Source organism: Vidua chalybeata, chromosome 7, assembly GCF_026979565.1.
Source record: "Vidua chalybeata isolate OUT-0048 chromosome 7, bVidCha1 merged haplotype, whole genome shotgun sequence".
Lineage (NCBI taxonomy): Eukaryota > Metazoa > Chordata > Aves > Passeriformes > Viduidae > Vidua > Vidua chalybeata.
In genome coordinates, this window is record NC_071536.1 from 5163927 (window position 1) to 5190879 (window position 26953).

A 26953-nucleotide genomic window follows, 5' to 3' on the forward strand; every position below is an offset into this window, starting at 1 on the left:
GTAAGTTGGCTCAGCTGCTCAGGAGTGACAGACCTCTCTAACATGTCTGTCATCCTGTGCTCATAAACACTTCAGTGTGCTCTTGCTTTCCATCCAATCACTGCTGCCTCCCAACCAATGCACTCCATGATAAACTAACCAGTGGGATAAACCGAGTTCCTGTTATTACACGACAGTGCTGCTTACTCCAGGAAACACAAAGCGTTTGCATAGATGTGGTGATAGAGGACTGAGGTGGTTTTTGCTTTCCAGAAGAGCTAAACCAACAAGAAAAGAATTACATCTCAGTGGGTTTGACATTCCTGTACACTGACTCCAGGTAAGGCAGATCAGAAGAACACTTCTACAGCCACTCCGTGATCCTTGGATCTTGCTTTAAAGGCTACAGTGACTATGGCAACACTGTGGGATGAGCACATCCTACTGTCCAAACCCTGAGTAAGCATTGTGGCCATCTTGAAAGGAAAGAGGCACAGAGGAGGCTTGGGTGAGCACCAGGACTTGGTGCTTGGCCTTGGGCAAGCTGCTGCAGCTCTCAGGATTTGGGCAGTGCTGCAGGCTCCAGGGAACACTTGAATCAAGATTTGTGCAAACAGCTACTACCCCATATATTTCTATGCCTAAACATCCAAAACAAGTACCACAAACAGAGAATGATGCATAAAGAACATCATTAAATGGTTATGCTTACAGTCTACAAGAAAACCTTGGCCTCATCATACTGCATGATTGTTAACCATTGATATTACTTTTGTATTTAATTGTGTGACAAGATAAGTTAAATTCAGTCTGTGCTTAATTGCTGCCTCTACCACCTAGTCACAAACTGATGGCTGGCACAGGCACATAAATTGTTTCCCCACTTCTGTCAAACAAGAACCTCAAAACATGCCTAAGTTTTAGTTAAAACCCCACAGAAAAGAGGAAAATCAAATCTGAACCTGGATGTTTCCCAGAAAGGACACCAGATGCTCATTCAGTTTTTGTATTCCATTTCCATTACACAGGTATTTTTAAATGCCTAAGAAACCTCAACTTTGGAACACCATGGTCATCTGGAGCCCTCATCTGACTGCTTCAGATACAACCTGGGAAAACAGCTGAACAGCTGTTAAGTGTATTCCAGGCACAACCAGTAATGATCATATCCAAACATGGGAAGAAGGGAGACAGAAAATAAATAGTATTACTAGTAATGACTGTTGTAACCAGACACTGCTCCTCAGGAGACAATTGCTACATCAATACATGCATGTTTTTGAATTCACTTTCACGTTTCAGTCATGTTGAATCTATGTGCACACCTTAAAACTTACAGAGCACTCTGCTGGTCCATGCCAGTGGTGGAAATCTATTTATACTGCTTTTAAGGCTGACACACAAACCAACCCCCTTCCAGGACAGGAGATCCCCTCCTGGAAGCAGGTGAAGTGCAAGGATTGCTGAGGCTTCACGTGTGTAGGAGAGATGTGCCAAACTAATCACTGAAGTTCAAGATTGTGTAACTGCATTGACTCACATCATCTTTCTATTTGGCATATTAGTTTACAAGAAACTTCAAAAAACCCACTTTGGTTTGAATAATTTTCTTTCTAAACACAGAATACAGCATGACTTTTGAAATGGCCTCACTTCCCTCAAATATTTTTATTTCTTTGCAGAAGTGTGAACATATTATTCATGTGCAATATATTTTCAACTACTTTAAAATAAAACTCATAAGGGTTGTTCTATTTCTTTTTAACTTAAAACTTAGCTTTCACAAAGGAAATAAGAAAAATAATGTCACATGTTTAACTTCCATTCAAATCATTTAGCCTCTTCTCTGGAAGAGAACACTGAGTTGATCCCACTGAATTCTGATTACAATACTGAAAGCATAGAGGAAAAGTACACTGCTTACTTGCCTCCAAAGGATAAAAAAGTGAGGAAAAAAATGGCTATTTCATCTAGGAAAAAATATTTTACAGCTACAAGCAATAATTTCCTCTAGCAGCCTTTATTTAGTTACAGCCTCTTCCAAAGATGGTCTTGATGGATCTAATCAAAGCTGCAGAGCAGATGAGACCAAGAACAGACCTGCATGTCTATTCTAAGCAATGAGGAGTTTTAGATGAACACTGCAAAATGTATTCACATACATTCAATCAACTTGTGAAATACCACTGCCATCCTTTTTTGTAGCCATGCCACACAGCCTGTTGAACAGCAGAATCATCCACAAAAAAATAAGCCTAATCATGGAGTGTTGCTCCTGATTTCAGTCATCTCAACATTCACGCTGGAAAGGGAGTTCAAAAAGATAGATCCTACAAACAGCAACAGGAGTGCAGCATATGACCTTTTCAATGCAAGCAAAGCAAATGGATGAAGTTTTCAATTCCAGCCTTCAATTCCAGATTTCATAACCCATCACCAGTTCTGGGTGATGCAGAGCAAAAATATTTCTGAATAACAAGCAATTTTTTCCTTGTCAGTAATTGCAAGCTATTTGGAGAGATCCACGGAAAGAAAAAGTGAAAGTCATCATATACAGAATTCAGCAGTCTGTCTATCCAATACTCACAGCCACAAGGAAACTGTTACTCTGTATAATGATCTGAGTGGGTTGAAAGAAAAAACAACATACAGAGAATTGCTTACACAAAAGCAGCTGAAGAGATCAAAATATTTTCAGAGTCACCTACACTTACAGCTGTAAAATGCATAGTGACAATATCATCATGAGCTGGCAGTAAACATGATAGGCAGTAAACAAGATAGGTATGGGAGCAACAAATTTCTGTACAAGGCATGAGATTCTCAAGACCTCAACATGTGAAAAAAAGTAAGATTAAAAAAAATCTGTAAAATTTTGTGGAAATTAAGTACCAACAACTAAGTTAAGTACACAACTAAGTACCAAGTGAAAAGTAATAAAATTCTCCTGCTTTTTTGCAGGGCATGAAATGAAATCTCCGAGTATAAAATGCAAATCTTCTGTTAGGAATTGATGTCCTGTGCACTGTGCTCTGGAGGGTTTTTTCACCATATGAGAAGAGGAACAAAGGAACCACAAGAATATCTGAAGAAGGCTTGAGGGGACAAGAAGAACAGAGGAGTTGTAAGAAAGATTTACCTATGTGGTATGGTCCACAGCCCAACACCATCACTCCACAGTCATCAAATTTTACATCATGTTCCTGGGAAGGGAGACAAAAAAGTCATTATGATCTGTACTCCACAGCACCTAACTCTGTGCTTTTCAGAATAAACAGTTTCTGGTCTTCAGCCCAAATCCAACAATCTGATCCTTCAGGGCACCAGTCTGATCTTGCTCACTGCAGTGTAAATCAAGTGCAGCTCTCCTGGAATTAGTAGTGCTGCACCCAGACCAGAAGAGAAACAGCACCTCTAATATGGGCTATTCAAGCAGCCTAAGGACCTGTGAAGTTTCATATAAAAATAATGTTAGGATGAGATAAGGGAAACATGACTTCTGCATTCCCAGCACCTACCTGTGCACATACAGGTGATATGTGACAGGCTCTTAACAACACAGGGGCATTAACACTAAATGCACTGGATCAGAATTGAAGCGAGAGAAAGTTCCAGGCCTGCTGTAAGGGGATTTTATGTAAAACCATCCAAAAGAATTGCTATGGAGACCGAGGCATCTGCAAGATTTCCAGAAATAACATGGCACAGGGAAAAGAGATCAAACCAGAGAGCAATGAGACTGTTGTTTCTGAGGGTGCCTACCTGCCCATTGTACGTGACGTAGAGGTAATTAGTCACTGCTGGGTATTCTGCTGCCAGGGTGTCAATCTGTACAAGAAAAAAAAAAAGGGGGATTGTGACTTGGCCAGTGCAAGATCTTTCCTAAATGCAGATTTTGGTTTTTTTTTTCTTTTGCCTTTTTCCCTTTCTACTGCTGTTTCACTCCTATTATTTTCCCATCTTATCTTTCCTCAAAAGGAGGTGACCTGAACTGTCCTGTGCTCTTATCATAGCATATACCTGGCCTTGCCCAGACCCAACAGTTCAGTCAACACAAGACTCTACCATCTCTTTCTAAGCTGCAGTTTTAGCTCTGCACCTCTTGGGTGAAACACCTACACAACCCAGGAACTTTCCCCTTCTTGCCAAGGCCCTCATTCTCTAGTTTGTTCCGTGGATTACACAGATTCCTCCAGGTCTTCTGTCCTTTACAACTAGGATGTCTGGAATCTTCAGACTCTACTCTTGACCCCATCTGACTCCCACGCTGAATGCAAACACACACATAATATCACTTAGAAATCATGTGGAGTGGCAGCACAGTTACTATGCGTTTATGTTACAATATAACTGATGCTCTGATAATTAAATGGTACACAAAGCAAGAGCAATTTTAAGCCACCCTTTATATGTAGCTTTCAACAATTTCTTGTGTAATTAGTCACCATACAGCCCAGAAGAATAATTTGCTCACGAGGCTGTTCACAAACTATTTGTGTCAACTACTCATGGCATGCTATACTTGGTAACCAGTCCATCTGGGTCACCAGCAACTGCTGAAGTATCCTGAATGAACATCTGAAACATTTCTACAGAGAATACTGAACAGGGAACAATATGCAAGCAGTCTTGACATGAATTTTTATGTGCTATACCATTTAAAAGTCTGTCCAAACTTCAAGCACTTCCAGGAATCCCCACTGCCTGTCCAAACCCTTGTGAATCATGGAGAATGTGACCTTACATCATTAGCACCATGTGTCTGCTGCTCATTACTGTTGCTAATACTGTGACTTGTACTTCATGGCTCAAGAAGAAGCATATGCTTTGAAGGCACACAGGCAGGCACAAGTAGAGTGACCTTATTAAGTGAACCTTGGCACAAAAATCAATCCAGCACTGCAGTACCATATGCAGCTGAAAGAACACAGTGCAAGACCAGGCACTTTTCTGTGGCCAGGTGAGCCACAGAAGAAAAACAGCAGCTGGAGAACAGAAAAAGACTTGGCACCTCAAACTGGGCCTGAGGATACAAATGAACTCTCTCAGAAACATTCAGTAGTTTGGGTTTGGTTTTTTTTTAACCATCTTTAAGGACAGAAAACCAGGTGGTGGCAGTTTAATACCAACATACCTTAAGAGCACCTAGTGACACTGCCATGAATACCAGATGAGCTCATTAGGCTCATACTATCACAATGAATAGCAAATGAACCCATAACAATAGCACACTTCAAATAAAGTATTAGCCTGTAAAAATTTACTACCAAGAGAGAAGAGAGATGCTCTCCATGGTCCTGCAATGGTGGGCCAGCATTTTCAGCCTTTTCCTGAAGCCACGTATGTTTCCCCCTCAGCCATGAAGAATTTGAACAAGAATATTCTGAGTGTCTCTTTGGGAACTTCATGACTTACATTGATGCCTGCAGTGCAGAAGGAGCAGCTACACAGGTGAACTGCTCTCCTCACATCAACATCTAAACTCCTGAGGATGTTAACAGAGCCAGGGCTTTCTAAAGACAGAGGTCTCCTGCCACTCTTGGAAGCCCCCACCAGGCCCAGTGACGTTTCTCACATACCTGTTTCACCCAGGGCACTATATTCTTCCTCAGTCTCAGCTCACGGCACTGGACTTCAGTCAGCCTCAGGCATTTTCCAATCTGCTTGTCAGAGAACCCCATCTGTTTGGCTCTCCTCAGTGTCTCCTCTGGAATTGTTTTGCTGGGATTAAATAAGAAAAATACCTCTGCATGAAGCTTTACAGGAATCACAAGAAGATACATGAGAGCTTTTGTCTCTACACTGCATAGAGTGGCTATAGGATCATGCATGCCAAGGCAAGAAAAGGAAGAAGACTCAACATAAAACATCTTTATTGCCTTGGTGCCCCACACAAACACCTCTGTGGTAAAGTCTGCAGGCAGACTGCATGCAGTAGGAAGTAAAACATTTACCTTCCCTGCATTTTTGAGACAGGAATCAGTGATACATGATGAGATCCATCAGGCTAGTACAAGTGACTGTACCCAAGTGTTAGTTTAACACTGCCTGGCTTTTAGTGGGGGCAGAGGAAGTCACAGAGGTTGCTTCTGAGAGAGAAGTTCCTCAAAATTTCCACTATGTCCAGCAGAGCTAATCCAGAAGGCTCTGACGATTGCCACATTGGCTGGCCCAATTAGAAAAGTTAGCAATGCCTCTGCAATGACATAATTAAGAATGAAAAACCGTGCACAACTCCTCTTTCTTCCTCTCCTCCGAGGGGTGGCGAGGGGGCTGCCAGAGCCCTTCCTGGCACAGCTGCTAGGGCCATGGCACCAGGACTGAGGCCAGGAGGGGCCAGGGCCAGGAGTGGCCACGTGGCCACCGCCATCCCAGTGCCAGGAGCGGCCGCGCGGCCAGGGCAGCCCACGCGGTGCCAGCGGGGACCACGTCACCAGCAGTGGTGAGCAGCTCCTCGATGCAGAGCCCTGATGGGATCAACCTTTCAGTGCTGCAGAACTCCATAAAAACCTTCCAATTGATGAACAAACAAACCTGCAGACACAAATTGTCTCCTGAGTCAGAGAAAAGGAAAAGATGAGGATACCTGAGGAGAACAACAAGGCGACAATAACGTCTGTACAAAGGAGGGAGGGGAGAGGAGGAGGTGCTCTGGGTCTTGGAGCTGAGATTCTTCTGAAAGCTGTGATCTTTGTGTCACTTATAGCTCACTTACCAGATGTAACAAACTATTTTAAAGATTTATTGTCCTCACATACCAGTCCTACTGTTCACAAATTCTAAAAGATAAAAAAGAGTGATGATCTGCTTGTGAAACAGCTACAAGACAAACATGAACCCATTTTTGAAGGCTCCCTTCTCCCTGGTGGTGAGGTCAAACACCTAACAGCCATTTCTTACTGTAGGCTTTCCTTAGTGCTGTATCTTGAAGGTGTTGAAGCACCAGGAAAGGGATTTGCCATGTAATGACTACTCCAAAACCACTTTTCTGAGGGGAGAAGTTGTCATTGTATGCAAAAGATAAAGAGTGTCTAGGAAAGACTGAGGACTGTAATGTAACAAACTGGTTTTCCCTGTAATTCATAAAGTGCATGGACAGATGTAGAAGTTCACCCGAAGCCTGTGAGAAAAAGATGCTCACACTAGAGCATGTGGATGCTGAAATGCAGCAATCTAGTGAGAAACTTGAACAGAAAGAGAAGACTCTTATTTCCAAATTAGAACAGCTCATCCTTAAAAGACTCATTAACTAAAGACCCATGGAAAAAAAACCAGTTGTGGGAAGACTGCTTGGCCTGTGGGAGGGACTCACGCTGTAGAGGGTTGAGTGGGACTCATAAAAATTAAAACCATGTTGAAGAAGTTCACAGAGAACTGTCTCCTGTGGGGAAAACTCCATGACATAACACAAGAGACTCCTCTCCTTAATCAAACTGAAGAATAATTTTTTTTTTTTAAGTGACAAACTGACTAAAAACCCCATGTTTTGTCTCCTTGCACTGTCAGTGAGAAAGAAAGAAGGACTGGGGGGTTGGAGGTGGGGAGAAAGGTGTTCTAAATGTTTATTTTGGTTGTCATTATCCTCCTTTAATTCTTTTAATAAATTTTTCTTTATACCTTTTATGTTTTTAGCCTGTTTTGCCCTTAGAGTGTTTTCTCCTAATCCTTATCTCACCACATGAGCCTCTTAGTTTTTCTTTCCCCCTCCTCTGCTCAACTCTAGCAGAGGAGAAGAAGTGGATGGTTTTTCATGGGTGCCTGGCTTCCAGCCAGTGTCAAATCCCAACACCACAACAACTCTATGGTCATTTACCATTTCAGCCTCCACAGAAGACCTACAGTGATTCCTTTTTTGGATTCGGTATCCCTACAACTCCATGCCCAAACCTGAACTTAATATCTCCCTTACCTTCACCCTCTCAGTCTAAATTTTAAACCTATGCCTCACCAGACTGGGCTGGACCAATGATTATGTATGTGCTTCCACCTGCTGCCTCTCATTGCAGCTGCCCACTCCACTCAAAGACATGAAATTCTTGAAGCTCTGGGATGAGCTATCCAGAGACATAACTGTGCCCTGACCCTGTGACCACCGTGCTGAGCTGGGAGAAATGTCTACAATTCGTCCCAGCCAAGTTTTCTTTCTGTTGTTGAAGATGTTCTGCCTACCTTCTGAAATGGCCAGTCTTTGAAAAAAGCATCTCACTTCAGAGATGGGTAGCAGAAATTACTTTTAGAGGCCCACACACAAGGTAGGTTTTTTCTTGTAACACTCTCTATATAGTCTTTTCTATATCTTAGTGTTGCTTCTTGAATTAGGAAAATGGAGAGGGGGCATTGACCAGCTAAAGCAGGGGTACCTTTTTGATTTCATATTTACAACCAGGGTCTCTCAATACTTCCATACATTCTTGTTCTCCTGGTTTTGCTTTTCAGAAGTCCTGGTTTTTGCTGTTTATTTCAAACACGTTGCTCCTCCCCTGCCATTTCTGAAGATCAGCCCATTTTACTCTTCATTTTTTTATCTTCTCCATTCCCTCTTCGTTTACTCTACTCTTTTCTCTTCTACTGCTCATCCCACTTTGTTTTGACTCCACCCTTATAGTTTCTGCCTCCCTCTCTTTCTAAGCTATCTTTTCTAAGCTTAGCTTTTACAAAAACATAAAAAAGCCTGCATTTTTATCACTACTACTTCTTTACATCTTCATTGCCAAGAGCATTCTTGCCTGCCCAATAAATCAATATTTTATGAGCAAGCAAGTTCTGAATAAGGAAAAAGGAATGATTAACAAACAAGCAATTTTCCTAAATCAGAGTTTTTGAATTATGTCCTTTACTCTACAGTATTTTTAAATTAAATACTATTGTTTTATTTGCGTGGGAGAATACTGGTAAGACCATTTTATTAGAACATGTCAGGAAGCTGAAGCATGAGAAAGAGTCATTGGACTGGATTTTCCACTCTGGCTTAGGCACGGAGCAGCTCTGCTGCCCTCAGTAAAGTCAGGCTAGTGTGAAACAGATGAGAGTCACAGAAGTGTCAAACCAGCTGTTCTGAGAGCAGCACTGGGAACCAGAAACTCTTGGGTTCAGATCCCTGGATAGATAGGATTTGTCCATTTTCCCAATGCCACCTCCCCTCCTTGCCCTGGAGTATGCAAAGAGAGCGCTCCACCTTCCTGCAACCAGCCCAGGAGAAAGGGAAAGCTGGTGAAAATTTGCAGGAAAGAAGCACTCACAGTAAATTCCTCTCCTCTACACAGTGTCCCAGCTTGGCCCCACAAAGAGCTTGTTCTGCCCTCAGGGGACTCCAGGCAAGAGCACCATCTCCACCCTGGATCTTCTCTACAACCACCACATCACCCTCCTTACTCCAGCAAAGCCTCCTCTTCCTTAGTGTCAGAAGGGAAATTGTGGCTGCCACATCCCTGGAAGTGTTCAAGGCCAGGATAGACTTGGCTCAGAGTAACCTGGGCAGGTGGGAAGTGTCCCTGCCCATGGGACGAGCTTTAAGATCTCTTTCAACCCAAACCATTCTATGATTCAGTGAAAAAAATCCTGCCTAATCCAGCAGGTTGAGCTTCCCAGGTTTTGGATTTCCCAAAGTAAGACCCACTTTGTGGCACCGCACGGTATTCAAACTCATGGTTTCCATGCTTCGATACCTCCACCAGAAACTCTTCCACTTCTCCTCAGCCCATTCCACTTTCTGATCTCAGCTCAGAGGCAGGACTTCCTGCACAAATCATGAACACCAGAACTAAAGGCAGAGATGTGTGTTTTACAGAAGCAAACACAGCAAACTCCACCAATTCTCTGTCAAAACTGATGCTAGTAGTCACTGGCTATTAAGGACTCAGCCTCCTCAGAATGAGTGAGTAGACCTGATGACCCCAAGAAAATGAGCCTCTTTCAGAGCCGTTTACTCCCTTGCCCTCCCTCCCTTCTGCATCAGGAACACACATAGCTGGTTGTCATTTGATTACTGTCAGAGACAGCAAATTGCCTTCATTTGCAGCTTGTTTTCATTCCATTTCTTGTATCTCATTATAACAATATCATTTACTGTCACCCTCCCTCCCAGCTGGGAGGGTAGAACAAAAGCAGTGATTATTTTGCACCATGATTCATTTGCCTCGGGCTAGCAGCTTAAATTAGGTTAGGCCATTTACTAATCCATGCAAAAAGGTAACCAGCTTTTTACAGGAAAACCAGCATGCAAAAGAAAAATGACAAGTTCCTAGAGGGGAAATGGAACCATGCACTTTTCCCATGCACTTTTTCCTCTGCTACTCCTAAACTAAATCATGATAGAAGAAACCAGCAGAATTGGTCCATCTTGTTTAATGGGAACTGAATCAGAGAATTGCAAATCCTCAGCACTGGTATGGAAATCAGGCTGCCTCTCTACATGTACTGGACACACATTTTCATAACTGAATAATTTCCATTTACTAATTATGATAATTTTTAGCATTTATGTCTCAACTTTCCTGGAAATAATATACAGAAACATGCAAGCAGTATGGTAGGGTGATGCTTATCTTACAGACAGGAAAACAGACATGCAGAGGGGTTAAGGGCTGACAATTTTTAAGGGGCAGTTCCCACTGCCTTTGCTCAGAGACAGCTCTTTAGACAAGGTAGAGACACTAAAGCCAGCAAGAGCAGAATTAGGCTGATCTCTTTGAATATTTGACAGCAAATAACCCTTCAAGCTCACCAGAAACCCAGCACTAAAAGACAAGACAAAAATTCTCAGTCCTGGATACACCAAATCACATGACCCAGTCTTACATCACTGCCTCCCACTTTCCCCTGGAGCATTACTCCCTTTTCCTACACAGAATAAAAAAGTCTTCCAAAGATTAAACCCCCTCACTAGCTTAGAATCAATTCTGAAACGAGGGAAGACTAAGTGACCACAATTTCAGACTTCTATGATGCTCCTCTTCCTAACGTTTGCTTTTGCAAAATGAAAGTCAGGAGTTTTAGAGCTTCAGATCCAGACAATTATTCTTTTGCACACTGCCATGACTATTAAATGGTTGTTCAGCTCCTCAAAAAACTGTAGTCCTCTGCTCATTTTGCAGTTCATAAACAAAACAAGCTTTCCCCCAACCCTGCTTGTGACTGTTTCAGCTTCCAGTGTTGATTTGTAGTTGCTTTTAATTTAAAATCCCACCCTGTCATCTTTGGAACTCTATCCACTCACTTCTTTGATAATGAATGATAAGAGAAAATGGAATAAATTCTGCTTAATGAGGAAATTTTCACCTGGCACAGAGAACCTGGAGAAATCTATTAACTGACTGGAGGAACACTGACAGCATTGAAATTATCAGGAGACCCTGCTCACTTCAGCAGAGCCCTCTCTTCCACTTGACCAGCTTTCACCTGACCCAGCAATAAAGATGCCAGCAGAAGTAAGAAACACTCTTTTTGTCTCCCAAATCAGCCTCTGATTCTTTTTAGGTATTATGTCAAATTTATGCTCATCCACATATGACTTAGGCACATGTAAATGAGTCTTGATCAAAAGGATCAGGAATACTTTGTGAGCTGAGAGCATTTGGGACACAGATACTGCGTGCTGTGTCCCAGTTAGCATGAGCCCTGTAAACTCACAGGCTCCTCCCTACCTCGTCTCAGAAGCTACAGATGGGGCTTGGATATGCACAGAGGAGCTGCAAATGTGAGCACATTCTGGCTCAGCCCATGGGTCTTGAACTCAGGTCCTCCTAAGTTTGAAGTGATTTAAGCCTGGACTGAACTTTAAGCCCAGTTTCGCTATGGCAAGCAAAGTGGACCAAAAGTAAGAAGTGTTGGAAGCAAAATGCATTATGGCTAGTTCTGAGAGAGCTCTTCCTTTCTCAGTAGTCATAGGCCTGCAGGGTTTCAAAAACCTGCTGAATTTCAGGCTGAATTATGTACAAAAGCATATTCTTTCTCATTTCCTCACTGTCCTGCTCTACTTCAAGGTTCCTAGTGGTTTCCTTGATTACTTCTGATGTTTTACAAGATTTTCAACATGCTACAATTAAAATAATGAGATCACAGTATAAATTCTCTCCCTGCTCCTCTTCTCAAGGAGACAGATTGTTACCAGCTTTCCCCTCCTACAAAACTCATGAGATGACTGACAAAAAGCTGTCAAAGGAGCGTTTAAGGAAGCAGGAGCTGTAAACCAACAAATCTCACTTACAGAACAATTGTCACTCCAGCTCCCTGCACCTTTTAACATTCTGGTCCCTGGGCTAATAAATCTCATTGTGGACATCCTGATTTAAGTAACATGAACCTCACACTGTGCCCTAAGACCTGAATGACTCACCCACAAGATTAAGTGAGCGAAAGCAGCAGCTCACACTAAACACAGCCGAGAAATGGGTTGTAGATGTTTCCTGAAAGCCTATTTTCTATCCCTGGTAAAAGAGAGCTCTGAGGTCTCTGCTGGGATGCCATGGTACAGACTGCCCTGCTCCTAGCATTGTACATACTGGTTACAGAGGCTCCCCAATGATTTTTTAAGGCAATGCCTCTATAGCCTCTGCACCAAGGAAAACATACATATTGCATTTTCACAAATGTTCAGATGCTTTAGAAGAAAATACAGCTGTAAAATTATTACCAGTGGCTCTACAAGACAAATAGAAAGTATCTTATGTTAGATCCACACAAAGCACAAACACCAGTGCTGAATAGCTACTTGTACTTTATTCTCCTCATGCACTGCATTCTGAACTTGTTCCCAAGCCTTTCCTGCCCTACAGTTCGCAAAGAAGACAAAAGTAACCTTTCCAGTTAGCTAAAGAGGAGCACTACAAATACTTTGATTTGTCAAAGGAGTTGTCAGTGACAACTCCTCAAAGTGCATAAATCAGCACAGCCTCATTTTCTATCACTGGACCTGGTCTGCCTGATGTCCACACAAGTCCTGTGTGCCACACTCTGACCTGTGCCCAAAGCACACAGGTCAGCAGAAACTGCTGCTGAGAAAAGTGGGGGTGCAGCAGGCCCTGTCAAAGAGCACAGGTTATTGATGGCTTGAGTTTCCCTCCCTGCAGTGCTTCCCAGCTCACCTGCTGGTGCCAGGTTTTCATTCCAGCACCTGTATTTCTCTGCCTGCTCCACCACAGTCATGCTTCCAACAAGTAGCTTTCAAAGCACACCTTGCAGGTACCCAGGGACATGGGCTCCCAAAAGGCCTTTGCAATAAACCTCTCCCATGGCTAACTGAGCAGAGCACCCAGCTACAAATGCTGGGCTCAAGTAGGTTTTGTCTTTCCCCTTTATTAACCCATGTCTTTTTGGGTTAGTGATAGTCAGGACTGCACTTACTCCTGTCAAGCCAGGCCAGGAGGTGTTTTCTCACAGCACCCCCAGAGCAAGGACATATTTTCCTTCAAAGCAAAACTCCAAATCATAAAATTATCAAAATAGGATTAGTGCCATCATTTCCCCCTGTTAGCAGGCTGGCTAGTTCAGTATCTGTGAAAAAGATGATTTGCTGTTTCCATTAAGGTTAATTTGAAGAGTTGAGATTTCAGGTGAGAGTTCAAGCCACTGCACTGCCAGACTGTCTTTGGGACTTTGGGCAAGCTCACCATCTCTGTGCTTTGCTCTTCACAATGGTGTTTTTTTATGCTCCTCTTTCCTCAATTGAATTCTACTTTACAGTTTTTAATCAATATGGAAATGTTCCAATTTGGGCAATATATTCACATTCTGTCAGCTGCAAGATGGCTTTCCTGGGTTTAACTTGGATTTTCTCCAGCAGTGAACCTGACCCCACTACCTCTACTTTCCCCTCATCCCTATGAGCTCTCAAGTAATAGCAAATACAATCAATTGCAGGTTCCATTGCTACAGAGATTCCCAAGTGACTTTGGAACACAAGTCCTATTGATTTGCAACAAGGCTTTTGTCCCGGTGTCACTTGGGCCTAAGTGATGATTTCACCATAGCTGCCTACCTCTTTACCTCTATTTAATCATGTCTGTTGTACATTCTCCTTACATACAGCCACTGTTTTCAGGGATCCCAAAATCAGGAACAAATAATAATCATGACTACATGCAAATAAATCTTCACTAGAAACAAAGAATAGATGTAAATTCCAAAAGTGGCATAGTCAAGTATGCCTTAGATGTTATTTCTAAGCCTGGGTTTCAGCTGTCCTCCTGGGGAGGCTGGGTATCACTGGACCCTGCTTCAAATCTGACTTGCTTAGGACTGGGTCCATAACCCTGGCCTAGAAGTGACATCTCACTCCTTGCTGCCTCAGACAGCTGAGCATGGTCTGTCCAAACTTCCACCTCCTTCATGAGCTGTCAGTGTGATGAAAAGCCAGTGGGGTCTCTCCAGGCCCTTCTTCCCATTTTCACTCACAGGACTGGCAAGGCCAAAGCTAGGGAAATAATTCTCAGATAACAGCACATCCTACTGCCACTGCTTCATACACCATCACCTATAACGGATGGACAGCACGGGATAGTGCTTGCTCTTTCCATGTGAGTGTGTACAAGTGGTTTTATTTGTTTATGTGCATGGTGGGAAAGGTTGAAGTTAAAATTACACTCCAGATATAAAGGTAATTGGTCAGAGAACAACAAAAACCCCCTCAAATGTAAGTTTCCAAAATAAAAAATATGTAAGGTCACAGGAGAAACAGCAGAGGCACATGTTTGACATGTCTGTGATATTACTTGTTATTCTCATAAGTATGCTCAAAATGGCTTTCTTTTCCCAATTGAACTCAGGCCATTTGCTTTCCTGCAGCCCCATCACGCATCTGAAACAACTATTTCTCCATCCTAGAGGACCCAGAGGCAGAAATGGAACCACTGCTGCAGCATGACAAAGCTATACAGTCCCAGCCAGCACCAGATCCAATGTTCTTTAGAAGAAGTTCAACAGGACAAAGGTAAATGGGGCAGAGGGTGCTCTTCCCAGTCCCTACAAATGGCTGTCTTTGCCTCTACACCCCAGAGAATGCACAAACATTTATAGGTCAGAAGGTTTTCCCTCAGCACTGCATTATCCCACAGAGCCTTTCACACGTGTAAGCAGATCCATTGCATGGATCGGTGAGATTCTCTGCTCACCTCTGAATCCCTGCACGTGGCAAGGATGCAAGGCAGCATGTGGTGTGTGAGAGCTGCTTCCTGAACTGCTCTCAAAGGCCTCCACCTGCCTCTGATCCCCCTTCCCCATCTGTCTGTCACACCCACTTGTTCAAGCTCTTAATTTCCGCTTGGCAGAGACCATCTCCTTGTTACCAGTCTCTACAACAGCTCTGCAGGGGCCAAATCAAGACTTTTGTTACTCCAACTGCATCCAAAACCTCACTGCAAAGAACCTCCAAACCAACACAGAGACAGAAAGGAAGGGGTGGATCCATCCAAACAGCCTGTAACCAGCAGCAATGCTCAGGAACAGGGCAACTACTTCTGGTTCTGGTAACTGTACTCTAAGAGAAAGATTTAAAGCAGTGATGGCATCACCCCTCATTCTTTTCAATTGGAAATTATCCTGTAGCACAGGTAGAACTCATGCCAGGCATGCTGGGGACTGGAAACAGCTGGCTGCAGGAAGAGCACACGTGTGCCAAGTCTCATCTGCATCACTCAATTAGCTTTCCCTTGGCTGTTTCCTGATGTGGCTCACTGGACCAGCCTCTTAGTTCAAGTCCCAAGTGTTTTTCCCTGGCTCTTTGCCTCTGTGCCTTCAATGTAATGCAGCTGGATAGTCCATCCCCACCCTCCAGTGCTGGCTGGGAGGTAAGACAGGTTTCTTGCAAAAGTGTGAGCAATTACAGCGGAGTGAAAATCTGCACTGGTAAACATAATTTATATGTTCAGCCTGGAAAAGAGAAGGCTTCAGGGTGACCTAACTGTGGCCTTCCAATACCTGAAGGGAGCCAACAAGAAAGATGGAGAGAGATTGTTTTAAAGAGCACGGAGTGACAGTGATGCCAAATTGATTTTTGCCTGTTTTAGTTTTATATATTTTTCTATATTCTTCACACATTTATTTGTAGCTCTGTAGCCTATCATAGTATTTGTAGCTATCGCTTTACCTACTCTATTAGACAGAAAGAAAATTCCCCAGCAGCTCCAAGCTGGATTCAAGGTTAGATTCTCTGCAAAGCCATGGTTGAAACTATCTCTGAGATACATTTTCATAAACAAAGTTTAGTTCCTATCTAAAAGAGGGGAATTCAAAGACAGTTGAACCAGGGGAGAATAACCTGACTATTGATGTCTCTAACTGGGGATTCTTGTGAGATATGCTAATGTGCAAAACCTATAAAAATGTATACACATTATGCTCTGTGTGCATCTTTGGTGTTTTCCATCTGGTGAATTGTGCACCTAAGGATCCTTACAAAGGTGACCCCTTTTATCACCTGTGTCTGGCTCATGATTTTAGGACCAGCAAAAAGGCATCAACAGGATGAGGGGGAACAGGTTCACACTGACAGAAGATTTAGATTAGCTCTTACAAAAAAGTTCTTCCCTGTGAGGGTGGGGAGGCCCTGGCACAGGTTGCCCAGAGAAGCTGTTGCTGCCCCTGGATCCCTGGAAGCATCCAAGACCAGGCTGCACAGGGCTTGGAGCAGCCTGGTGTAGTGGAAGGTGTCCCTGCCCACGGCAGGGGGCTAGAACTAGATGATCTTTAAGGACCCTTTCAACCTAAACCATTCTGTGATTCTATGATCCCACCTACAATCTGATTTGAATTGCAAGAATCCACTTCCAAGGGACACAACATTGCTTGTGTCTGATAAAAATGCAAGGCTGGATACTGTGCAAGGGCTCTCTGTAGCAGGCTGCTTGTACAGCCTGCTGCCTGGGCACCACAAGGATAAAAAGTGTGTAGGGTGGTACCACTTACTGCTCACTGGTCGTATAATCACCTGCCACCCATTGCAGAGCAGGGGAAAGGAACCTCGGGAGGGTTCAGGAAGATTAGCTTCTGTGGATGATGCTGGATTTAAACCAGCTGAGGATGCAGCCAGCCTCTGGGACCTTATTCCGGAGCATGCCACTCCAACAGAGACAAGCTCAAACTGATTCTGCATATGTTGGCTTTTTTTCCTCAGGAGCTGCACATACATGTTTAAGAGACCAGATACAAATGCCATGTGACCTAGATGTTAGAGGACAAAAAACTTTTGCAGCCAAACAACAGATTTCTGCAAATAATCAAGTTACTCCTTTTCTTCCACATCTCTCTCCACATTCATTTTTGTTTGGCTCCAGATCCCGGTTGTTCCGGGTGCAAGGGAGAGCAAGAGCTGCTCAATTAAAAGCGCACAGCTGGTCAAAAAGCAGAGATGACGCAGGTGAAGCCAGGGGCGGCTCAGAGCTCGCTGCCTCCGCTGCGCTCCCAGTGCCATCGTGTGGTGACACGTGTGAGCACAACGGCTACCACAGGCACAAAAGCCAGCATCACTCGGCCAATAACTCAGCAAGGAGGCTCTCCCAGCCTCGTAAAACATGAAGGGAAAGCTCAAGTCAGCAAGAGTCTGAACTGAAATATAGCTCACTCCTTTAATTTAGTGCTATCTTTCCTGTTGGCTTTTATATGGTCATTTTTCTTGAAGGAAGAAGATTTATATCTAAATAGGTCTGGAAGCATAGATGTTTGAAAGCGTGGTACAAAAGCAATACTCACACATGCTGCATGAGCACAGCAAAGCAGAAAAGCTTAAAAATCAATAGTCCAGGCTGGAAATAAAATGCAGTGTACGTGACCCTCAAGTGCAGTAAGTCAGGACAAGTCCAGTACTGAGTTTGAAAGGTAACTCTGTCCTACGTACGTGAGTTACTCATCACAGGCCACCCACATTCCCAGTCTTAGCCTCAGAGATACTTAGGATTTTCCAAAATAAACCATAACTTCCATAATCCAAGGAGCTATTTTACCAAAAGGAGTGTGCTCAAAAATTTCTGCTGACTGAGACAGTGAACTGGGTTTTAAGACAGCACTGTTTATTCCAAGGACTTGAATAAACTTCTCAGCATTGACTGCATCTGTGCTTACCATAGGTTTCGGAGCAGGATTCCCTGAAGAATTGTTGTGTCCTAGAACAAGGCTTTTTTACCTGTTCACTTCCTTTAGGATCTTCTCCATGTTTGTGATGCTGCGCATCCTATACAGGAACCACTTGTCCATGGCTGTGAGCTGGTGAATGACATCCACAGGGACTTCATCATCCAAGGCCTGCCAAAAACAGGACAGCACCAAACAAGCCCCTTAAACACATTGCACAAATACAGATCTAGTCTGCAAACAGCTAGCAGCAAGTATATATCATAAAGAAAAAAAGTTACGTAGACCAAGCCGTACTAATCGAATGTTCATCTACCTCCTGACCCTGTCTCCTGCGACAACAGAAACTGTGCCCCATGAGGAGCACAGGGAGGCCCCAGCCACTTCTCCCTGTGCTCTGGTTCCAAAAGCTGGCTTCTGTTTCAGTGAAAGAGGTAATTTGCTTTTCACAGAGCCAGCAGCCAGACAAGCTGATGGCAACTAGGCTGGGTGGCCACTGAGAACATGCTCAGCTAACTACAGGGAGCCACATTCAGGCTGCAGTGACCAGTCCATCTACATCTCTTACCACTCAAGTTGCCTAGATCTCAGGCCCACTGCCAACCTCCTAGCTTCAAAAGTAAAACAGGAAGCTCCAGATTCTCAGATGTGATGGAATGTTTTGCTTTGGAGCATAAACCTTGATTACCCTACAGGACTGAATCAAAGCATGTGGCCTTGCATTACCTCTGGAGCAAGGCAGTCAGGTCCTGGGTGATGCTTGCAGCTACAGCACAGCTCTAGCTTCTCTCACTCTACCTCAAGATAATGTCAAGACCTTTCAAATTTCCCTTCTTTCTTGCTGGGGTTATCGATGTTTTTTTTTTTTAAATCAATTATTTACGGCTATGTGGTATAAAGGAACCCCACAGATGTATTATTCATAAGACAATGGGTTAGAAAACATCATAATATTAAAAAACCCCAGCACCTCAGAGAGCCCTCAATATGATGTATTTTCTATCAATGCAATTTCTTGAGTCTCACCAGTGGTGTACAGTTACAACTCTCCTGACAAAGCAACTATAATCAACCACAATGGTAATGCCAGCACGGTATCTTTGCTGAGCTAAAGTAATCAGGCTCATTAATTTCTTACCATGTGTAATTGTTTTCTTGCAGGGCAGCATCCCTGGAACAAAGCCAGAGCAATGCCATTGAAGAAAATTCCAGAATTAATCCAGGAATGAGCTTGGTCCACCGCACCCCAGCGTTATTCCCCCTGAGCTACAAAACTTGGGCACAATGTTGGTATCATCACCATGGGCTTCAGCAATGGGGAGACCTTCTGCCAGCTCAGAGAAATGGGTCACTTCAGGGAGGGACCACCCACATGGACAAGGGATGGGTGGTAGCTCTCTGCAAAACACTGTCACCACCTTCTGCCTTTCCTAAAGAATTCCCAGTCAGCTTGCCTCTATCTCCCTCTTGCAATTATCCTCTTGTTCTGAGAGGTAACAACTGCTCTCTGCAATTCCCTGTGTGCTCACAAGCAGTGGTGAAAACCTCTAACACATTTTGCTCCTTTAAGAATGCCCTCTTCAGCTCATTCCTGGTATCCAACAGCCACTGCTCTTCCCAATGCCTACAGTGACAAGCCTGGGGTCCTCAGCAGTCCCTGAGCACTGGCAGTGACGAAGCTGGGCTTCTCAGACATTTCTGGGTACGCTACTGGTCTGAGGCAACTGCTAAGAAGTCCTTCCCATCCTGATTCTGTAGTGCTTGGAGGGTGAGGTCACATTGCCACATTAGTGGGATGTGAGCAGGTCTTTTTTCCTGTCCATCTGTTACAAAACACATGCAGACTCGCACATCTTCAGGATCTCCAGCTCTCAGTCAATGGTCCCTGAGCCACACAGGCAGCATGACCACATGCTCTTAAGCTGGTTAGGAACTTTATTTAAAAAGTCTCAAGGATCTCCAAAGAAAACTGAAAAAAAAAATTTATCCCTTCCACTCATTCATCAGAGGAGGGACAGAGAAAATCAACCATCTTCATTCCTGTTGCATAAATCTGGAGACTGGGAGAGAAAAATGAGTTTGCAGACATTTCTGGCTCCCTATCACCACACTCCAGGGGCAAATCAGGTTTCCAGGCAACGGTGTAGAATTTGTTCAGGGAGGCCCTGAACTCCAATGGCTTTCCTCTCTTCAAACCTACATGAAGTACAGCCAAAACACACCATGGAAGCAGGGGAAGAGAGACACAGCAGGACAGTGTGACTTTAGAGCCCTGCTCAACTTCAAGAGCATCCCATCCAGCAGGCACTGGGGTTTACAGGACTGCCTTCACACCAAGAGCCATGGGGCAAGCCTGGCCTCCAGGCCAAGCAATGAAGGGCAGCTCAGCTGCCTATGCTTTTTCTAGGGACAGCACCCTTGTTGCTTCAGTTCCATTCTTGCTTCTCACCAAAGAAAGCATTTAGCTGCCTATGGGCAGCAGCACAAGTGCAAACTGCACAATCTGCAGTGTGGACAGCTAGGAGACCAGGGCCCTGCTGTGAAACAGAGCGTGCACCAACTCCACAGCCTGAGCCTTCTGAGGCCACTTGCACACAACCTTAAGAGGAGCAGAAAACGCCTGACACAAGCTGAGCATCCCTGCTCATCAGGCTGTTCCATCCTTGCAGCACTCCCACTCTGGCCAAGGAACAAGTCTCATCTATGTCAGCCTCTCTCCTGTGCCTTCTTTTACATGACAACAGGGAGCCCCATTACAACAGCAATAGCTCTGAATGGCAGCTGAGCTCCCTTTCCTTGCACCTGAACAGTTGCTGTTGTCATCATCCAACGGGCAAAGAAGAAAGTAAAAAAAGTAAAAAGTCTCGGAGGGCTGACTAGTGGGGAGGAGAGGAGAAAACATAAAATATAACAAAGGTCCATCCTGTTTCAAATGGAGCTGATGGCTAATGGGAACTTAACGTGGGCTTTTAAAGGTCAACAAGCTGGGAAGGGATTTCCATGCAGACAGCCCCAGGTGCCAGAAGCACCTCTTACTTGTACTGCTTGCCTCACTTATATATGGGGATAGATCCATGCACTGTGTTGGGCAGAGGCAAATCTTTATAAGGAGGGACTAAGTTTTTTCTTGCTTTTTCAACAGATCCCAGTGAAAATACCAGTGTTCAGTGGGACCTAAACTCACCTTCATCTTTGCAGATATCCTGTGTTAACATGGGTCTAACTTTAATCTTTCATAAAATCTCTCTGAACCACTCAGAGATTTAGGAAGTAAGATTTTTCTCTCAGTCACAAGAAAAAGGCTGTAATAAAGACAAAACACAGCTGCTGGAGGATGAAGGCATGAACTTCCCAGCTTGAAAAGCAAGAGGGAACAGCTGGACAAGACACATATTTATAAAACACTTGGTGATTTTTCTTCAGGCCATTTATAAGAGGAACAGCTACGTGAAACCTTTTGACTAACACAGCACAGGCTCAGCTCCTCACTCATGTGGAGGTGTAATGAGATGTACTTACACATGAGCACAAAGGGCTTAAAGACTCCACCACACAAAGTCAGGGGCACAAAAAAAGAGTAATTGGGCATTCCCTGCCAGGAAGGTTTGCAATCTTAAAAAAAAAAAAAAAAAAAAAGAAATCAAGCCATCCAGGTAAGTAGGAGCAACCAAAGTGTGAAATTGCACTTACCTTCTGAAAGTAACTAACTCCACATTTACCACATGATATACACAGGCAAACACTGAGAAGATGAAGGAAGAAATAAACTCTCACCCAAGTCCCCTTCCAATAACACTCCCTGTTACACAGGCACCTTCAAGGCTGAAGTAATTTGACCAGTGTGACAGGAGAGGGGTCAAAAGACTGCTAAGGAAGGTAAGTTGATTTTGAAGAACGGGGGATTTCTTGTCTGTGAAATTTAACATAGAGTTGTGTAGTTCTTTTAGTTTTAAGCCCATACCAATACAACCATTGCAAGTAGACAGTGCAGCTTGCCATTCTTTATCATCCTTTTTTTCAGCTCTCAAAAGGATCTTCATTTATACCTTTGTAATCTGCAAACCTGACCCATTTTGACTGACACACTAGTATAAATCAGGGCTGAACACTAGCCAATGTTTAGCAGACAAATTTTATCTCATAGGAGAGGAAAGTAATCCAGGTGTCCACCAGTACCCAGCTATGAACTAAAGCACACCAGAATGCACCTGATGCTGAATGCAGTGAGCACAGGCTAAGATTGTACCATCAAAAGGCAAACACATTGCCTGAACATGGAAGATGCAGAAAGCATAAGCAAGAATCCTACTCAAAGCACTCCCAGTGAGCTTGACAGAGAGAAGCAAGGGAATGAAGAATACTCAGCCTTTGTCACCTCAGCTGACCCAATCCTGTAGCACCAATTCAAGGGATGTAGGTCAAGGTCTTTCTATCTTTTGTTACCTTGGCTATTGCATATATCCGAGTGCTGGATGGCTCAGAGAGCTCCTTCTGGAGATCCACAATGGCTGGCCAGGCTTTATTCATAGGCAGCTGTGAAACAAAGCCATCCACTGAGGGGTGGCACATCCTCAGGGCCTTTTGGAAGCTCTCCTCAAACGTGCGTCCAATAGCCATGACCTGTAAGGGAGAGCACATCCACATGAGCCACAGTGAGCCAAGCCTGGCTGTGCCCTGACTAACGGGGTGGGAACAATTCCAGCCACAAGGACAAGCACACACAGAGATAGGAGCCTTTGGACTCCTCCCTAAGATAGTCCTGCTGAGTGAGCCTTGGTAGCCCCAGTTCTAGATCTGACTCTGCTCATGGTATCAAATGGGGAGTTCCAGACAAGCGACTGGTTGGCTTTTTGCTTTTGGTGGGCTGTACTTTTGGTTTCCATCTCCCTGTCTGTAACACACAGGAGGATGCTGCTCTCCTCTGTAAACTGCTTTAAGGGAGGCACTCTGGTAGAGGGAAACATTATGCAGCAGCATGGGTATAGTAATATAAAAGAATAGTTCTGTTTAACAGCCTGTTAGAGATAGAAATTCACAGTGTGAATTTTAAGGTTCAGGGGAAACCTGCTCCTGCTTCCTTTAAATTACATCTAACTCTCCCCTGTGAGGGTTCTCTTAAATGATTACTCCTCCTTGGCATACCAGCACTGGGGTTTCCTTCCTTCAGTCTTGACACCATATCTAATAAGAAAACAAGCCTTTCTGTCTAGAAATCTGTGAGGTAACAAAGCTCTTTCTCAAACTTTTACATTTTTATTTCCCAGTGCAGTGAAACCTTAACAGCATAAAAATCTTCTCAAACACAACGCTGAAAAATGTCAAAAGGAAAAATAACATCGCTTTCTCTTTTCTCACAGCTCCAGGCCCACTGCCCAGCACAACAGAGCTCAGAAAAAGCCAGGCCAGACTGTTCAATTAATAAAAATGCAGTAGGTGCTGCGATCTGGCTTCAAGTTCAGGCCTGGGGAGATGACTGTTCCATGCTAATAGAGACACAGTGGCAAGAAACTCTTTGCTTCAAAGACTCCATTTCCTTCCCACAGGTCCTGCAGATTAACCTTCTTGCTCAGTTCCCCCACCAGCTGCAAAAGCTGCATCCTTTGGGCTTCTCCATCCCTGCTTCAGCTCACCTGCCCTGTTAGAGCACTGACTCTCCCTTTATCTCTGTCCTGCCTGGAAAAGGACACAGGTTCAGGTGCTTCTGTGACATATGGACAGACTAGAAAGACTCAACATCTCCTTCTGTACATATGTATGGCCAGGAAGTTCCACAGCTGATGGTGCAAATGCATTTAGGAACTCCAGTTCTACAGAACAGTCCCAAAACCCCTAAGCAGAGAGGGTTAATATCACGAAGCATCATCTCACTGAAAACAAAAACCCACCTCATTACCATTAAAAGCCAAAACTGCCAATGGAAGATCAAATTCTAATTAATCTTTCCAATTCTGATGAAGGCTTCTTGTTCAACAGCAACAATGATATTAGGAGCATCTTGCATATCAAAATAACTTAATAAAATAACTATTTGAAAAGACAACTGAAAAAATACACAAATAATTATTTTGCTTTGGTAGCTGATAGGTAATTAATTAATTAAGTAGGTAATTTAATTATTTTGTCTCATTTCCCCCTTCTTAAAACATAGTCTGAAAATACTGTTACTGTCCAGACATCTTAAAATCTGATGTAAGAGACTTTATCTCTAAAAGAAGTCAAAACTTGAGAGAAAGATGACAATTGGTGTTTGGATTTCAAGGCTGAGATCTGGCATATGGTTTTAACACAGAGGACAAATAACTTGGGAAGAACTGAAAGCTCATGGGCACCACTGAACATCTTAACACACTACTACTTCTGTAATTGTACTGTAATTAACCACCTCTACAGAACCTCAAACTAAAAAATAACTCTGAGAGCCCTGGAATGAGTGCTAGGAATGAAGTCAACCCCAGGTGATCCATAGTGATCTCTTCCTTTAGGAGTCAAACCATACAGTGATAGCAAACATTACACAGAGTCCTAACTAATTTCCATTAATTATAGTACTGGATAAAAAATCATTTTAGCTTAATATATATCCTCCAATTCATTAGGTCCTTGAAGATAGACACTCTGGTTTCCAAGTAGGAGAAATGGCTTTCCCAAGGGGTGGAATGGAAGGTGAGAGTCTTGCACTTGCCTCTCCCACACTCTTCATGGAGCTCCCAATCCGGTTGGAAGTGTGCTGAAAACGGTCCAGATCCCAGCGGGGTATCTTGGTCACAATGTAATCCAGGCTGGGCTCAAAGCAAGCAGAGGTTTTGCCTGTCACCACATTCTTGATTTCTGGCAAGGGAATCCCCAAGGCAATCTTGGCAGCAATGAATGCTAATGGATACCTGTCAGAGAGGAGAAGTAGAGAACAGTAGAGTGGAAAGAGCTTTGTGTTTGCAAATCCCAGAAGTGGATCCAGATGTGAGGTGATCATCCCTCCTCAACACAAGGGAAGGCTCCTGTGCTCAAGCACAGCAGGACCCACCCAGCCTCCTACCTCAACACATTGCAGAGCTACCTCCCTAGATCTGGGACTTGCTTTTTTTTATCCACCATGCCACCCCTTCCAGTAGCTGTCACGTCCACTGTGAGCCCACTCTAATGGATATGTTTCGCTGCAAGTCTGTCATTGAAAAAGAAAACAATCAAACACCCACTGTCCAACAACATGGCTTATCTCCAGCCTGCTATGGGTCTTAAATAACCATAAGAGTTGTTGAGAACTGCAAATTAGAGATTAATTTGTGCCTCTCAACAGCATCCACAAAGTCCAATTAAGAAGCCAATTTTTAAACAGCCTGCTTTGACCATCCTTATCTTGATTAGTTTATGATTAGCCAACAAAACAAAGGCAGCTAGCAATGCCATTTGCATCAATCTGACAGACAGCTCATTAATAACTCTGCCCTCTGGGTCCCAGAGATGATTTGCAGCCAACATATGGATACAGTGGATGTGCTTTGCAAGGATTAGGCTCCCACACACGTGCCTCCTGGGAGCTTTTCCATTTGTAGTAACAGCATCAGCAGGCTGGAATGACCTGGAGGGCTCACTAACCCCACCCTCCATCTCCCAGCAGGACCAACCCTCCAAGGGTCAAACCTAACAGATGCTGACAAGAGCTGTTCTTAGAAGCTTCCCATGCAGAAATCTGTACCTTACTGACCTGACTGCTCCAGAATTCTCTCTACAGCCAACTTCAGTCTTCCTTGATGAAAATGTGGGCTACAACTCAATGTTTTAACTACATGGAAGGCAGATGCTACAACTCTTTCTCCTTGTAGCTGTCATCTACTTATTTAAATAATATATTGATCCAAATCCCTTCTTCTCTCTTTCTGTTCCGCTCTCAATTTTTTGTTTATTCATTTCTTCTGTAACATTTTGTTTTTTTAAAATAATCTTACCCTGTTGCCTTGGAGGCCAAAGCTGAACTTCTCGAGAGCCTGGCATTAACTTCAATGATGTAGTACTCCAGGGAAGTTGGATGCAGGGCAAACTGGATATTACACTCTCCCACAATGCCCAAATGTCGGACAACTTTGATGGCACGATCCCTCAGCATCTGAAACTCCTCATTATTGAGTGTCTGGCTTGGAGCCACCACAACAGAATCTCCTGTTCGTCACAAGGTAGCAGAGAAGGAAAAAGAGAAGCAGCTCAGCAGCTGTAAATTGTGGCCACACAAGTCACTGTCTTTGCTAACCCACTACTAGTAATGACATTACCAGAGATTACAACTTGTGCATGCACAGCTGGTGAAAAGCACAGATAGTCAGAAGCCCAGAGCTGGAGACAGGCTCGGGAATCTTATGGAAAACACAATCACAGGTGTAGGTTTAGTCTGTTTCACACCCTATCTGGCTGTATTCAGGACCTGAACAGTATTTTTCTAGCCCACTTTATCAATCACAAAGGTCTGTCAATAACATCAAGAAGAACAGCGCTGCATAAAAAAAGTCACTGAGCCAGCCTTTGCCCAAGCCTACCTGTGTGGACTCCCATAGCATCAATGTTTTCCATGTTGCAGACAGCAATACAGTTATCAGCAGCATCTCTCACAACTTCATACTCTATCTCCTTCCAGCCAACAACTGACTTTTCCACCAGGATTTGGTTAGTCATTGCAAATGCCTGGGAATAGGTTAGGGAAAATAAACACCAAAAAAAAAAAAAAAACCAAAAACCCCACAACACTCCCCCAAAAACCTGCACCAAACCCCTTATTTGACCATATTGCACATTTAAGACTTATCTCCAGACATCCCACACCAAATGAAAGATGAAAATAAGTTCATAACATTGATAACAAGTACTTTCTTATTTCTTGCTTTCTTTCTTAGAAGTTGCTTTACTGTGATTTGAAAGGCACATTTAA

The 26953-nt window shown here is 43.6% G+C and overlaps 1 protein-coding gene across 1 annotated transcript in view; it reads right to left on the reverse strand.

Moving 5' to 3' along the window:
* CPS1 (carbamoyl-phosphate synthase 1) overlaps window positions 1–26953 on the reverse strand; it is a 92849-nt gene that overhangs the window by 30934 nt on the left and 34962 nt on the right. The window contains exons 17-24 of the mRNA XM_053946993.1: window positions 26565–26709; window positions 25983–26193; window positions 24722–24920; window positions 22483–22659; window positions 18092–18210; window positions 5559–5700; window positions 3742–3807; window positions 3119–3182 (exon numbers count right to left, since the gene is read on the reverse strand). Of these exons, the coding sequence (XP_053802968.1) occupies window positions 3119–3182; window positions 3742–3807; window positions 5559–5700; window positions 18092–18210; window positions 22483–22659; window positions 24722–24920; window positions 25983–26193; window positions 26565–26709 (1123 nt within the window). The remainder of the gene's footprint in view (window positions 1–3118; window positions 3183–3741; window positions 3808–5558; window positions 5701–18091; window positions 18211–22482; window positions 22660–24721; window positions 24921–25982; window positions 26194–26564; window positions 26710–26953) is intronic.